This window comes from Cebidichthys violaceus, unplaced genomic scaffold (genome assembly GCF_023349555.1).
Source record: "Cebidichthys violaceus isolate CVI_PGR_0920_01 unplaced genomic scaffold, fCebVio1.0.p SCAF_69, whole genome shotgun sequence".
In the NCBI taxonomy this organism is placed as follows: domain Eukaryota; kingdom Metazoa; phylum Chordata; class Actinopteri; order Perciformes; family Stichaeidae; genus Cebidichthys; species Cebidichthys violaceus.
Genome location: NW_027176916.1, coordinates 448,195 through 463,774, shown reverse-complemented (window position 1 = coordinate 463,774; position 15,580 = coordinate 448,195). Strand labels below are relative to the sequence as shown.

The 15,580-nt window shown below is 43.9% G+C and overlaps 1 protein-coding gene across 1 annotated transcript; it reads left to right on the top strand.

Moving 5' to 3' along the window:
* The first annotated feature begins 354 nt into the window (after window positions 1–354).
* LOC137890807 (solute carrier family 22 member 4-like) lies at window positions 355–14,568 on the top strand. The gene is made up of 10 exons (XM_068735038.1): window positions 355–853; window positions 4,819–4,922; window positions 5,011–5,165; window positions 5,258–5,426; window positions 5,813–5,939; window positions 10,556–10,656; window positions 10,818–11,032; window positions 11,336–11,518; window positions 12,303–12,438; window positions 13,319–14,568. Exons 1-10 carry the CDS (start codon window positions 425–427, stop codon window positions 13,395–13,397), a joined length of 1,698 nt encoding a protein of 565 aa, XP_068591139.1. The 5' UTR covers window positions 355–424; the 3' UTR covers window positions 13,398–14,568.
* Window positions 14,569–15,580: the final 1,012 nt, after the last annotated feature.

Here is a 15,580-nt window from a genome sequence, read left to right as displayed (position 1 = left end):
CACCACTAATGACTAACAACAATCACTGTTTTATTTTTGTACTCTTCAAATGACACACATAAAACTACTTTGATTTTCTTTGAGCAAAACTTGGAAGTGAATTGGTCTGAAAGAAAGAAAGCAGAGACAAGTAAAGAAGTTAAACATGAAAGACTAAACAAGAGTAACATAACCTTGGTGGCAGGGCGGCACGTATCAGCACCCTCACCTACAGCTGATACCAAACCAAACCCACACTCCTTAAGTTTTTTGTTTTTTCTCAAAGCAATATGTAACTGTTTAACCTCCCAGCTGGTTTATAAAACATGAACTCAGCTTTATTGCTCATAAGCATGTCATAGAGCGGTAGAGCACAATCTCTCTTGTGCCTGTCAGTATTGACGTAGTCTTTACTTTATTGCTTTCCTTCTGTTCTTTTGTAAATATGAAGGATTTGAGTGAGGTAATGGACAGCTCAAAGATGAGAGACTATGAGAGCATCACATCTTTTCTTGGATCTTGGGGACCCTTTCAGCGAAGGATTTTTTTAGCACTGGCCATCAGCATTATCCCGAATGGGTTTTTTGGTGCCTATATAGTATTTGTAGCTGCGACGCCACCTCACGAGTGCTACATCCCTGAAAACAACAGTATCAGTGACACGTGGAGGAACGTGACGATCCCTTTGGAGACGGTCAACGGCATCGCAAAGCGCAGCTCGTGCTCGAGGCTGAACCTGGAAATTGTCGGGCAATACTCTGAAAAAGAAACCATACCAAATGTCGACGTGAATGTGAGCGAAATTCCTTTGGAGAGCTGTCGGGACGGTTGGACGTACAGCAAGGAAATCTACCAGTCAACCATTATCACAGAGGTGAGCAATAAGTCATCAATTAACTTCCCTTTGAACATGGTTTCATGGTTTTCACAAAGACATTGTACAGTATTTAGTCGTCTTTTGGTGTCTAGTTTTCAGGGAGCCAAAAGTTAAAGTAATAAACTTGAAAAAGAATCACCAAGTCAGCATTTTTTTGTTTTTTATTATCCCATTGGATCGTTTATTGACCAGCAATACTGTGTAAGAGAGCTTATTAAAATAGAGAAGATAAATAAAATCCAAGATAAGGGATTTGATAAGCTGTTTCTAAACTCAAGTTTAGTTATTGTGGTGGAATTTAATCTTATTAATTTCCCTGTGAGAAATAAACGTGATGAGAAACTCTCAAATGTATTTAAATATTTTACTGAACAGACACTCAGAGCTCTTTGACTCACCGATGGTTCGAAGGTCTCACAAATATCAGGCTGAGATAACAGCAAGTCAGACATAAGCTACATTTGTTTGGGGGGGAGTTCTGCTTTTGCACAGTCTGCATGCACACAATGTTCAGTAATAACAAGATTGATAGTACTCTAAGTGTCACCACACTCTTACATTGTATTAATCAAAGGTGCTAAATTCGAAATTCAGTATGAATAAAGCGGCAAACAACAATTTAAACACAGGACATGATGTTTGTCTGTCCCTTGTGCCAAGGTGGTGAGCACTTCCAGGAAATTAACCTTGTTTTGAGTGGTTGACGATCGACAAGTGGGGATTTTCCGGCTTGTGTGGGGTGTATCTCGGTCTGGTTTAGGTTGTAGAATTTTGGGACAGTTGGGCCCAGAACACATCGTCAGTAACGTTCCCTTGTGTCATTGGGTGTTTTGGCCTTTCAACACTATACACCCTCCCCAAGGGCGGCCAGCTGCAGGGTGATCTAGCCCTCAGGTTGTGTGCCGTGTCCAACTGTCTCGAAATTGACAACTTTCTGGTAGACGCTTGAATGGAACAGGTGGGGATTCTCAAGTGGGTTATGCTGACATAGTTGGAGCCCAGCATGGGTCATTCTGCTTGATCCAAATCCACTGGCTGCTTCTTTCAGCCACCTCTGAGACTGCCTTGATGGTCTGCCGCAGAGCCCGACCGTGGTTCCCAGCTCTTTCAACAGTCTGATGGTCGAATAAGCCACAAATCCGCTGCATCCCACTTCCACTGGAAAGAGTTTAGTGTTCCAGCTGCTTTGCTTGTACTGCAAGCTCTGCATAGCGCAGCTTCTTACGTTCATAGGCCTCTTCAAGCGCGTTTTCCCATGGGACTGTGAGTTCTATGATGTAAACAGTCTCCAGTGAAGGGGACCAGAGTAGCAGGTCTGGCCTGAGGTTGGTGGAAGCAATCTCTGGAGGAAAGATCAATTGCTGACCGATGTCGAAAAGCATCTTCCAGTCGCGGGCCATGATTAAGTGTCCCGTTTCTAGCTTGGTGAAAGGATGTTTGGGGCTTTTTGTCCTTCTCAGACAAATGCTGTTGCCTTCAGGGGATTGGTTACTCTCGGGGGCAAGGAGTTGGTCGCACACAGCTTGATGTCAATCACTGATGCCAGGCTCTTGAGGACCTGGTTGTGCCGCCAGGTATATCTGCCTTGCGTGAGGCTGGTCTTGCAGCTTACCATGATGTCTTTGAGAATCGCTGGAGTTGGGTAGAGGGCACAGGTTGGATCTTTGCCATACCACTGATGGAGATTCTTTGATGATGGAAGCATGTCATAAGTAGCTCTGATGATAAAGCTAATTTTTGTTGATTCCATTTCCCATTGTTCCCTCCAGCTGATCTTTCTCCTCTCCAAACCTTCCCACCGCATCCATTGTCCCTGTTTCACGAGAGAGACAGCCTTCGCAGCTCCTCCTGTCGGCGCACCTCCTCGACCACCAATGTCCTCCTTTCGCCAACACGGTTCACTTGCTGTCAGGCCGAGGCCTCCTCTTCCCTGCTGAACTTGCCCCACGATGTCTTTGTGCCTCAGGATTGATGTTGCTTGCTGCACAGCATTGGATGGTTTCCACTTCCTCCTAGTTGCTAGGGGCAGTGCAACATTACTGATAGTTTTGTCTCTGGAATCCCTCAGGGCCATCTGAAGTCTGACTTTAGAACACTTCTATTCTTCCATCAAACTAGTGAGAGGTAGTTCCAGGACCCCTTTTGCCATAGAGGCTGATGTTAGTTAGACATCGTGGGACACTGAGCCATTTTGAAGTGATGGTTCACTCCATCTTCTCCACAGCTGTTATCGGGACCTCATAGACAGTGAGTGACCACATTGTCCAAGTGAGGAGTCCAAACTGTAGGCACCAGAGCTTCAGTTTTCCAGGCAGTGAGGTCTTGTTGATGTTCTCCAGGCTGTTGATAATTTCTTGCCTTAGTTGTTGCACCTGCTCGTTGTCCTTGAGGCTTGCATTGTACCATCTGCCCAGGCTTTTGACCAGCTGCTCAGATACTGTTGGTATTGGGTCATCGCCAATACAGAACCTTGTGTCTTTAATCATTCCCTTAACAATAGAGATACTTCAAGACTTGGTTGGATTGATTTTCATGCGGGCCCACTTGATGTTCTCCTGTAGCTTTCCAAGTAGACACTTGGTGCATGCTGCAGTAGTGGTCAGTGTTGTCATATCGTCCATATATGCACAAATTCGTTCACCGCCCACCACCCATTTTGAGGCTCTGATGATGACTCCCATGGCCATTGTAATAGCCAAGGGTGAGATTGTGCAGCCTGCCATAATGCCTACCTCCAAGCGCTGCCATGTTGTAGTAAAATCAGCTGTGGCGAAGCACAGTTGCAGGTCTTGGAAATAGGTTTTGACCAGTGTGGTGATGGGCTCTGGTACATGGAAAAAGTTGAAAGATTCCGAGAGAAGTTCATGGGGAACTGAGCCAAACGTGTTTGCCAGATCAAGGAATACAACATGGAGGTCTCTTTCGTCCTTCTTAGCTGCTTGGATCTGGTGCCAAATCATGCTTGTATGCTCCAAGCAACCAGAGAATTCTGAAATCCCTGCTTTCTGTACAGATGTATCAATGTACTTGTTTCTTTCCACGTAAGTGGACAGCCTCTGTGATATTATGCTGAAAAAGATTTCCCCCTCCACTTTCAGAAGGCAGATTGGCCGGAATTGACCAATGTCTGATGCATCTTTCTCTTTTGGTTTTAGCACACCGCCAGTCCTTCTCCATGCTTTGGGTATTATTTGTTTCTGCCACACTATCCTCATGTGCCTCCAAAGAAAGCGTAGGATGTCCAGTGCATTCTTGTAGAGCTTGTATGGTACTCCATGAGGCCCAGGAGCAGATGCTGTTCTTGATCGCCGGACTGTGTTCTCTACTTCTTTCCATTTTGGAGGGCTAGTGTCCAAGTTGACAGCTGGAGGTTTAATTGGTGGGATGTCATATGGGATGACTATCTGCTCAGGCCTTCTCTTGTCATGGTGGACCTTTTTCTAGATGTTCTTCTAGTTCCTGTTTAGATGTTTTCAAAGTTCTGCTTTTTTCCTTTGCGAAGAGGTCTTTGACGAACTTGAAAGGATCTTTGTAGAACAGTGTTCTTGTATTTTCCCTCTTCCTTCGGACTTTCCTCAAGTTCTCTTCTTCGCAAGGTTGCCAGTCGACTCATGATGTCCGCTTGGAGTTGTTCAAGGCCTTCTCTCTCTGACACAGAGGCTTTCTTCCAGGAGCTGTCTTCTGGACTTGGCACAAAATAAATATATAAATAAAAGTTCTTTGTAGTAACTTTAAGAAAAAAGTCCAATCCCATTGAACAGTCCTAATGTTGAGGGCCATGTGAAGGCAATTCATCAGTCATAGATTTGCTCTGAATAACAAAATTAGTAAGAAAGCTTTGAAAAAGTGATAATAGGTTTCACTTTATTACTACAAAACAAAAGTCCATATGAGATGTTTCTCATCTTTACAATGTCATTATAGCTTTAACTGAAGAGTGAGAATGTGTGTTTATTTTGCAGTGGGACTTGGTCTGTGAGAATGCATACAAATCTCCACTCGCCACTTCTCTCCACTACGTTGGTGTTCTACTGGGAGGGTTTCTCTCTGGCCTGTTATCTGACAGGTCTGTACTGTACCCAGCATTGTCTAAAACAACAGTCCAAGTTTACTGCTAGGGATTAAAGTCACTATAATCTGTGTTTCTTACACAGGTATGGAAGGAGGCCAGCCCTCTTTCTCACGATGCTTATTCAGACTGTGTCAATCACAGCACAGATATTCTCCCCGAGTTGGGAGATCTTCACCTTCATTTTCTTCTTCGTTGGTGCCGGGGGATATTCCAACTATACCATTGCCTTTGTGCTGGGTGAGGGTTTTGACATTTCCCTGAACAGAACTGACTAACTTGTTTCTCAGGTTTGTATTGATCATTTTTCATATAATGTTTGAGACCCACAGGTACAGAAATTCTAAGCCCAAAAGCCAGAGTGTTCTTCTGCTCCCTCGGCATTATGGGCATAGCTTTGGGTTACATGGCATTGCCAGCTGCGGCTTACTTTCTTCGTGAATGGCGTGCGCTGCTGATTCCAATTGCTGCCTCTGACGTTATCTACGTCCCTCTATGGTGGTAAGAATATACATATATTGTATTTCAGCTTGCCCTCTTTTACAGCAACCTGTAATAAAGGGCAATAAAAGGACATCAAGTCAAAGATGATATGGTTGGTTTGGCAAATGCATGTCCTTATAAACTCTCACCTTGTTCTGGCTGATTAGACTTAAATGCTCGGAGCTCACACAGTCCTGAGAAGAGGTCTAATCAGCCAGATTAACTGGGTGTTTAGATGGTTAACACAGTCAAAATAATTAGCATTTTAATCAACAATTTGTTGCAGTAAATGCTGGTGTGACCAGCATTTACCATTAGGGTCTTGGTTAAGGACCACAGACTGGTTTGGTTCAGTGCACTTTGTCTTGCTGATATGGTTGTATCCCCGTGTTTTAACGCTACAGGTTGGTCCCAGAGTCTCCTCGCTGGCTGCTCTATCAGGGAAGAGTGAAGGAGGCTGAGGTCATACTGAGAGACGCTGCCAAGAGTAATAACGTCGAGGCTCCAGAAGCCATCTTTACACAAGCTGAGGTAAGCTTGTTTTGATAATTAACACGTGATGAACATAAACTACAAATGCCTCAGAGGTCCTAAAATGTCAAAATCAAACTGAACCTTTTGTCGTTTAATAGCAGTGTTACTGTTATACAGCTACGTAAACAATCCAGGTCTACAATACCATGTTATTATATATTTTCAAATGTGACAACATAAACATTTGTAATGGGCCAACTGTTGTATTTCCTGTATTTGTGTTTGTTAAAATGTAACTTCACCCCCAGGTCTGAACCTAAGGCCTAGTCCACGTGTACATGTTTTTTTATTGTAAACAGCGCTTTTTATCCTTCGTTCAAAAAAATAAATAAATGGTTTAATGAAAAATCTCCATCCAGGCAAAAAAACAAAAACACAAAGCACATTCTGACACCTCTGTTCCTCAATATAGTGAAAGAGTAACTGTACATTTATGTGTAAACATGTAAAAAATTTCCGTGAGCAGGTTAGTTGGCCATGTTGGCCAACGATGTATTTATGCCGCCATTGTGCGACATGTCGCAATCAGCCATCAACCTCCAGTTCTGCAGAGTGAACCAATGCGGAAGTGTCTTAAAACTTGCATTCCCTCTACTGACCAGCAGGGGGCAATTCTTCCATTTGCAAAAATAAGTCAGATTGTATAGAAGTCTATGAGAAAATGACTCTATTTCTCTCTTGATTTATTCCCTCAATAAACATTGTAAACATGAGTTTATGGTCTCAATCTCTAGTTTCAAGTCTTCTTCAATACAGCATGATGTTCATTTAGTACATTATGGTCCATTTAGAGTAAAACGGACCATAAAGCAGGGGATGCTTTAGTGCGGGACTTAGTAGAGCGTTAGCTTTCATCTCATCTCATCTCATCTTCGACCGCTTATCCGGGATCGGGTCGCGGGGGCAACAGCTCCAGCAGGGGACCCCAAACTTCCCTTTCCCAGGCCACATCAGTCAGCTCTGACTGGGGGATCTCGAGGCGCTCCCAGGCCAGTTTGGAGATATAGTCCCTCCACCTGGACCTGGGCCTCCCTCGGGGTCTCCTCCCAGCTGGTCGTGCCTGGAACCCCTCCCTAGGGAGGCGCCCAGGTGGCATCCTCACCAGATGCCCGAACCACCTCAACTGGCTCCGTTCCACGCAAAGAAGCAGCGGCTCTACTCCGAGTCCCTCACGGATGACCGAACTTCTCACCCTATCTCTAAGGGAGATGCCAGCCACCCTCCTGAGGAAACCCATTTCGGCCGCTTGTACCCGTGATCTAATTCTTTCGGTCATGACCCAGTCCACATGACCATAGGTGAGGGTAGGAACGAAGAGTGCCCGGTAGATAGAGAGCTTTGCCTTGCGGCTCAGCTCTCTTTTCGTCACAACGGTGTGGTAAAGCGACTGCAATACCGCCCCAGCTGCTCCGATTCTCCGGCCAATCTCACGTTCCATTGTTCCCTCACTCGCGAACAAGACCCCGAGGTACTTGAACTCCTTCACTTGGGGTAAGGACTCATTCCCTACCCGGAGTGGGCAATCCACCGGTTTCATGCTGAGAACCATGGCGTCAGATTTAGAGGTGCTGATCCTCATCCCAACCGCTTCACACTCGGCTGCGAACCGATCCAGTGAGTGCTGGAGGTCACAGCCCGATGAAGACATCAGGACCACATCATCTGCGAACAGCAGCGATGCAATCCTCAGCCCACCAAACTGTAAACACTCCTCCCCACGACTACGCCTCGATATCCTGTCCATGAATACCACAAACAGGATTGGTGACAAAGCGCAGCCCTGGCGGAGGCCAACCCTCACCGGAAACGAGTCCGACTTACTGCCGAGAACCCGGACACAGCTCTCACTTTGGGCATACAGGGATTGGATGGCCCCCAGAAGTGGCTCCCTCACCCCATACTCCCGCAGCACCTCCCACAGTACCTTCCAGGGGACCCGGTCATACGCCTTCTCCAGGTCCACAAAAACATGTAGACCGGATGGGCGTATTCCCAAGCCCCCTCCAGGATCCTTGCGAGAGTGAAGAGCTGGTCCGTTGTTCCACGGCCAGGACGAAATCCGCATTGTTCCTCTTCAATCCGAGGTTCGACTATCGGCCGAACCCTCCTTTCCAGCACCTTGGAGTAGACTTTACCAGGGAGGCTGAGTAGTGTGATACCTCGGTAATTGGCACACACCCTCTGGTCCCCCTTTTTGAACAGGGGAACCACCACCCCGGTCTGCCACTCCCTAGGCACCGTCCCAGACCTCCACACAATGTTGAAGAGACGTGTCATCCAAGACAGCCCCTCCACACCCAGTGCCTTCAGCATTTCTGGACGGATCTCATCAATCCCTGGGGCTTTGCCACTGTGGAGTTGTTTGACTACCTCAGTGACTTCCACCAGGGAAATTGATGATGCTCCCCCATCAGCCTCCAACTCTGCCTCTACAATAGAGGGCGTATTAGTCGGATTCAGGAGTTCCTCAAAGTGCTCCTTCCACCGCCCGATTACCCCGTCAGTTGAAGTCAACAGAGTCCCATCCTTACTGTATACAGCTTGGATGTTTCCCCGTTTTCCCCTCCTGAGGTTCCAGATGGTTTTCCAGAAACACCTTGGTGCCGACCGAAAGTCCTTCTCCATGGCCACTCTGAACTCCTCCCACACCCGCTGCTTTGCCTCCTTCACGGCAGCGGCTGTAGCCCTTCGGGTCTGTCGGTACCTTGCAACTGCCTCAGGAGTCCTCCGGGATAACATATCCCGGAAGGCCTCTTTCTTCAGTCGGACGGCTTCCCTGACCACCGGTGTCCACCACGGTGTTCGAGGGTTACCGCCCGTTGTTGCACCTAAGACCTTGAGACCACAGCTCACCGCCGTAGCTTTGGCAATAGAAGCTTTGAACATCGTCCATTCCTGTTTGATGCCCCCAACCTCCACAGGGATGCTAGAAAAGCTCCGCCGGAGGTGTGAGTTGAAGATCTCCCGGACAGGGGCCTCCTCCAGACGTTCCCAGTTTGCCCGCACTACCCGTTTGGGCTTACCAGGTCTGTCCAGAGTTTTCCCCCACCCTCTGACCCAACTCACAACCAGATGGTGATCAGTTGACAGCTCCGCCCCTCTCTTCACCCGAGTGTCCAAAACATACGACCTCAGATCCAATGATACGATAACAAAATTGATCATCGACCTTCGGCCTAGGGTGCTCTGGTACCACGTACACTTATGAACATCCTTATGCTCGAACATGGTGTTCGTTATGGACAATCCATGACTAGCACAGAAGTCCAACAACAAACGACCGCTCGGATTTAGACCAGGGAGGCCGTTCCTCCCAATCACACCTCTCCAGGTATCCCCATCGTTGCCCACGTGCGCGTTGAAATCCCCCAGCAGAACTATGGAGTCCCCTACTGGAGCCCCATACAGGACTCCAGTCAGGGTCTCTAAGAAGGCCGAATACTCTGAACTGTTGTTCGGTGCATATGCACAGACAACAGTCAGAGTTTTCCCCCCCTTAACCCGCAGGCGTAGGGAGGCGACCCTCTCGTCCACCGGGGTAAACTCCAACGCAGCTGCACTCAGCCGGGGATTTGTGAGTATCCCCACACCCGCCTGGCGCCTCACACCCTGGGCAACTCCAGAGAAGAAAAGAGTTCAACCCCTATCCAGGAGTACGGTTCCAGAACTGATGCAGTGCGTAGAGGTAAGCCCAACCAGATCTAACTGGTAGCGCTCCACCTCCCGCACAAGCTCCGGCTCCTTCCCCCACAGAGAGGTGACGTTCCACGTCCCCAGAGCCAGCCTTTGCTGCCCGGGTCTGGTCCGTTGAGGTCCCTGGCCTTCACTGCCACCCATGGGGCAGCGCACCATACCCCAGCGGTTCCTCCCGCAAGTGGTGAGCCCACAGGATGGAGAGGAGGTGGGTGCCACGTTGCTGCTTCGGGCTGTGTCCAGCCGGGCTCCGTGGCAAACCCGGCCACCAGGCCCTCGCTGTCGGGCCCTCCGACTGGGCCTGGCTCCAGACGTGGGCCCGGGCTTCCTCCGGGCAGGGTCTCCTCGACTCTTCTTCGTTCTTTCATTGGGGTTTTTGAACCATTCTTAGTCTGGCCCTTCGACTGAGACCAATTTGCCATGGGAAACCCTACCAGGAGCTCTAGGCTCCAGACAACATAGCCCTCAGGGTCATGAGGGCACTCAAACCTCTCCACCACGTTAAGGTGATGGCTCCCCGGAGAGGAGCGTTAGCTTTATTTAATTGTATTAGGTTTATTAGTCCCAAGTGGTCGACTATATCTCAGTATCTGTCTTAATAGATTAGGCCTCATTTAAAACAGAAGATGCTGTTTTAAGTAATTTTCAAAAATAAAATGACAATTTTTGGTAAAAGAAAATGGTACAAAATGTCAATATTAACACCAGCATTGATGTGTTTTATCACAGTGCACTCATATTATTTAGTTTATAACTCAAAAAACACGTTAAAGTGTGCAGTCACACAGCAAACAGGAAGAAAACGGGGTCGTAAGCTGTTGCCCTGGAAAGAAAACGGTCTCTATGTTTGTGTGGGAGGTTGTTCGTGGACCTTTTCACATTTTAATTCATTGTTAATTGTTTCTCCCCCCCACCCCCAGATCCATGAAGCACTGGCTATGAAGGACAAGAAATACAACATTTCAGTTATCGTGAGCAGCTGCAATATGTTCTCTGTTACAGTACTGTGTTCATTACTGTGGTACGTGTACAATTTACTCACGACATAAAAATATGTAAAAAACGTATAAATCAATCACTTTAGTCAACTCATGTCCAAATTATAGTGTTGGTTATACAAGAGAGTAATTACATAATGCATGTTTGTGTGTATTCAAGTTGTCATTTTGAATGTCTCTGCAGGATCATCGTCAACATTGGCTACTTTGCTTTAGTCCTCAACACTTCAAACATGCACAGCGACCCTTACCTGAGCTGCTTCTTGTCAGCCGTGGTCGAAGTGCCGGCTTACATAATTGCCTTGGGCCTTCTCAAATACTGCTCCAGGCACTTCTGCCTGTTTTCTACACTCTTCTTTGGAGGCGTTTTTATCCTCTGTGTTCACCTCATCCCAACAGGTAATGCTCGCGATCTCTCAACTGACCAGCAGGGGGCGACTCCTCTGGTTGCAAAGTCAAATATTTGCGGGCGAGTTTTTTCACATTTGCACGTTGTTTATATGTCACGTCCCTCGGGTGTAAAGCTCTTAACTGTCATTAGTTTTGCAGGCTTTTGGTCAAACATCAAAGCACTGAACAAATTAACATCAATAAAACACATGGGGGAAGTAAAAACAAATCTCTTTAGATATATTGTGTGTAACTCATTTGACTCTTTCAGTGTTTGCTTTATTTTGAAGGGTTTAGTTTTTATGTCCTTAGATATACCGAGTGTTCCCGTGGTGCTTGAGATTTTGGGGAAGTTCTGCATGACGTCAGCGTTTTGTATGGTGTACACCTACACGTCGGAGCTCTTCCCCACTGTTGTCAGAAACACAGCAATGGGTTGTTGCTCCATGGCTGCTCGCATTGGAACCATCACCGCCCCCTTCATCATTTATCTGGGTCAGTATGTTTAGTTTTTCATTTCTCTGAACCAAACAGGTAGCAACCTCCGGTTCTGCAGAGTGAAGCCAATGCGGAAGTGTCTTGAAACTTGCATTCTCTCTAGTGTCCACCAGGGGGCGACTCCTCTGGTTGTATAGAAGTCTAGTCTAAAATGACTCTACTTCTCTCTTGATTTATTCCCTCAGTAAACATTGTAAACATGAGTTTATGGTCTCAATCTCTAGTTTCAAGTCTTCTTCAATACAGCATGATGTTCATTTAGTACATTATGGTCCATTTAGAGTCAAACAGACCATAAAGCAGGGGATGATTTAGGATGGGGCTTACTGTGATTGACAGGTTGCTGCCAGAGCGACCATACAGTCTCTCTAAGTCACTCCTCCATAGTCCAAACATGTTAACTTCTGTTCATTGGTTGCCAAACAAACTTTGTCTGGTTCCAGCTTCTCAAATGTGACAATAAGCTGTTTTTCTTTGTCATGTATGACAGAAAATTATAGATTTAAATTGTTAATAAGACAAAACAAGCAACATGAAGGCAGTACCTTGGCCTCTTAGTGATAGTTTACATTTTTTGAATACATCATAGACGTAACAATTAATAGATTAATCCAAAAATAAGTTGCAGCCCTACTGCAATAAGAAGTCCCATACGCTGTTAAGTGTCTTATTTCTGTTAACAATCATTGTACAAAAAGCGTTACTATGTTTGTTTGTTATTATCAAAAATTGCACTCAGCTAGTCACTCAAAGGATATTTTGCGTTGTTTTTTTTTTGCAGGACAATACTACAAAGTGCTCCCATACATATTGATGGGAGGTCTCGCCATTTGTGGCTCCGTCTTGTGTTTCGTGCTGCCAGACACTTTTGGGAAGGCTTTACCAGAGACCGTTTCACAAATGCAGCAGATATGCGGGTGAGTTTATACTCTGGACATTATGTTTGTTTACTGGACAACGTTTCACCATCTGCTCAGACTTTACGTCAACTGTAGGCAGTTAGAATGAAATATCTGTTAACAAGTTGGTTCAGTGACAAGTTCTTTTTGGCTACTATTTAAAAAAAAACTATTTACTATTTCAACACTTAAATTAAAACTTAAAAATGTATATGATCCAAATTAAGAAATATTCATGCAAGATCATCGTTATGAGGTCAAAAGATGCTTGTCATACTGCTGTCACTGGGAGAAGGTACTGACATGCAAATATCTAAATTGAATATTTTGTTTTCTTTGTATCCTTTAAATACACACACACACACACACACACACACACACATATATATATATATATATATATATATATATATATATATATATATATATATATGTATATATGTATATGTATATATGTATATATATAAAATAATAAAAATGTTTCATTATTTCATAAATGTACTATTACATACATGTATAAGTAATAATACAATATTTGTATTTATAAAGTCTTGTTTTGTTTGTCTACTTTCTGATTCAGCTGTTTTGTTTCTTTTATTTCTTTGATCTTTTTTTGTAAGTACTTAAATCTTAATTTGGAAATCGGGACACAACTGTTACAATGTTATTTGTCTGGAAACCCAATAAATAAAGTTTGAAAGAAAAAAATAAAAATGAACAGACAAACGTTGTTTACTGGTTACCATTCATACTTTATGTTTACTTTGTTTGTTACAGTGTATCTGCTTCATTAAAGGGCTTAATCATTTATTCTGTTGCTCTTCCTCGTGCAGCTGAAGTGACCTTTACTGTCTCTGCTGTTGCTCTGTTACTAAATGTCGTCTCATTGTCTGAACAGGAGGAGAGGAAGAAAAGAAAAGGAAGCAGAAAAACAAGAGAGCTCGGCTGATTATCAGAGTAAAGAAAGCAAGTTCTAGTGTCAGGTTATGATTTTTTAAGCATTTTACTTAGCTGCTGTGTGTAATTTTGTATGTTTTTTTGTTTGAAATACTTTCACTCACTTAACTTATTGTGAAGCAGTAATTTAATGTACTACACAAAAAATGTGAGACTCTTTATGTTTTATATGACTTATTATATTGTTTTAAGATTGAGGGGAGTTTTGTTAGTTAAAAATTGTGTTTTTTTAATTATATATAAATTACTAAAATTTCATTAATACATATATGATAAAATCCACCAGAACCGGATGAAATGAGACACAAAGACTTGACTAGGTGAAGCAGGACTAAAGAGAACAACTTCTTTTTATTGTAAGTAATGAGCCGAGTCAGATTTAACGCCCTGGATTTTATTGTGAAGTTGAATCATTACTTGTTTAACAGCAAAGTCAACAATAAAACACTGGAGAGCTTCATTTGAAACAATGTATATTTAAATTTATTCACAAAAAGGTTTTTTATTCATCCAAAAACACATAATGTAAAAAATGTCTTTGATAAAATAATCAATCAAGTGAATTAAGAGTGATTGGGACATTAGATTATAACTGGGCAGGGTTTATTCACAGTGCACGCCCTCATTGGTGTGACATCACGTGGGTGGGCGGGGCCAGCATCAAACAGGAAGTCTACCCTGCAATGCATGAGGTGAGGAAAATGAACTCAGCTTCAGCTAGTTTCCATGAGGTCATCCAATTGTCTCAGGTAATATACTGCACAAACATTTGACGGAAACATGAATATGATGCACTACTGTGACGAAATCAGTAAAAAAAAAATAGATTATGTTGTATTCTGTCCCAATGGGTCAGCATGGTTTGGGAGATCGAGGCAGTGCTGAAAGGCTTTGCTTATGATTAAAATGATTAATTCTTACAATAGAGAACCATTGTTTGTGCTCTAGATGACATCAAAGAATTAATTAAATCTGCTATAAGTAGTCTGAATCAATCATAACCTAAACTATTTAGTTTTTCACTGAAGGCTCTGAGATACTTTTGGTTCCCTCCAGGAAGCATTGTTCCATTGGTATGTGATCCGGGCTTTTATTGTGAAGGCCAGAACGGAAAGAGTGGAAAAAGGTGATGCGTTGCTGTTGAGATTGTTGGGGGAATAAAGTTGTTGCCATCTTGGTGCAGACCACTGAGCCTCCGTGTTATTGTCATTATTATCGTTATTATATTTAGTTATTTAGTTAGTTAATTTTGTATTTATTTACTTTTATTCCTCAAAGTGTAAGTGAAAATAGGTAAAAAAAAAAATCACAATATATCGCTATGTTTATTGTCTCAATTCTTAGCATATCGCAAAAATGTTCAAAATGGCAATAAGTTCGTATCAGGATTTAATTATTGTGATAATATCTTATCGTGGGGATTCTGTTGATTATTAGCACAACAAAAAGGATGAAAATATAAAAAATCACTAGTGAAAATCCTGGTGAAATAGTGAAATAAAAAAAACTTTCACTTTAGAACCAGCTCTGGACGTCTTTTCAACAGAAAGAATAAAGCTCACGTGGTTATTAAAGAGCAGCGAGTGTTGAGGGGCAGCCCCACAATGACGTCATCTGTTTCCTTGGAAAGCTTCAAGTCATTTCACTTTCAATTCAAACCAAACAGGAAACGTTTAACATTTTAAACAAAACAAAAGCTTTGCGCTCTATTTTCCTTCCTTAAAGATAATGCATATTTCACGTTTTGTTGTATAAACGGTTGCTCCGCCCACCAGTGAAGTGAAGCAGCTGCTGTAAACTGATCTCAGGCCTGTTGCGTGTCAGCTGCTGTGAGATGACCCTGCAGGGTTCACCGAAGTAAAAGTGAAACTACGCACTGAAGAAACAGCCGTTTCGCGTCTTTGTTCGGGTTCCTCCGACGTGTACAACGTTTACAGACGGATTTTTACTTCAGATCATCACCTCCGTGTGGAATAGAAGGTGAGTTTGTCTCTTATATGTTGTTTTTAAATGGCAGAGTTCTAGATGGAGATGTGTTTAATAACTAAGAAAGAAAGAAGTGAGCTCATGGGGTGTGACGTGAACGACTCTTCGCTGACATACAGTTGCGCTTCGTGGATGGAGACTCGTTCTCTCTATTATAAACTCAGTCTTGTGACAAATGACTGAGTGGAAGTGCGGAAACGACATTTAATTCCCAGCA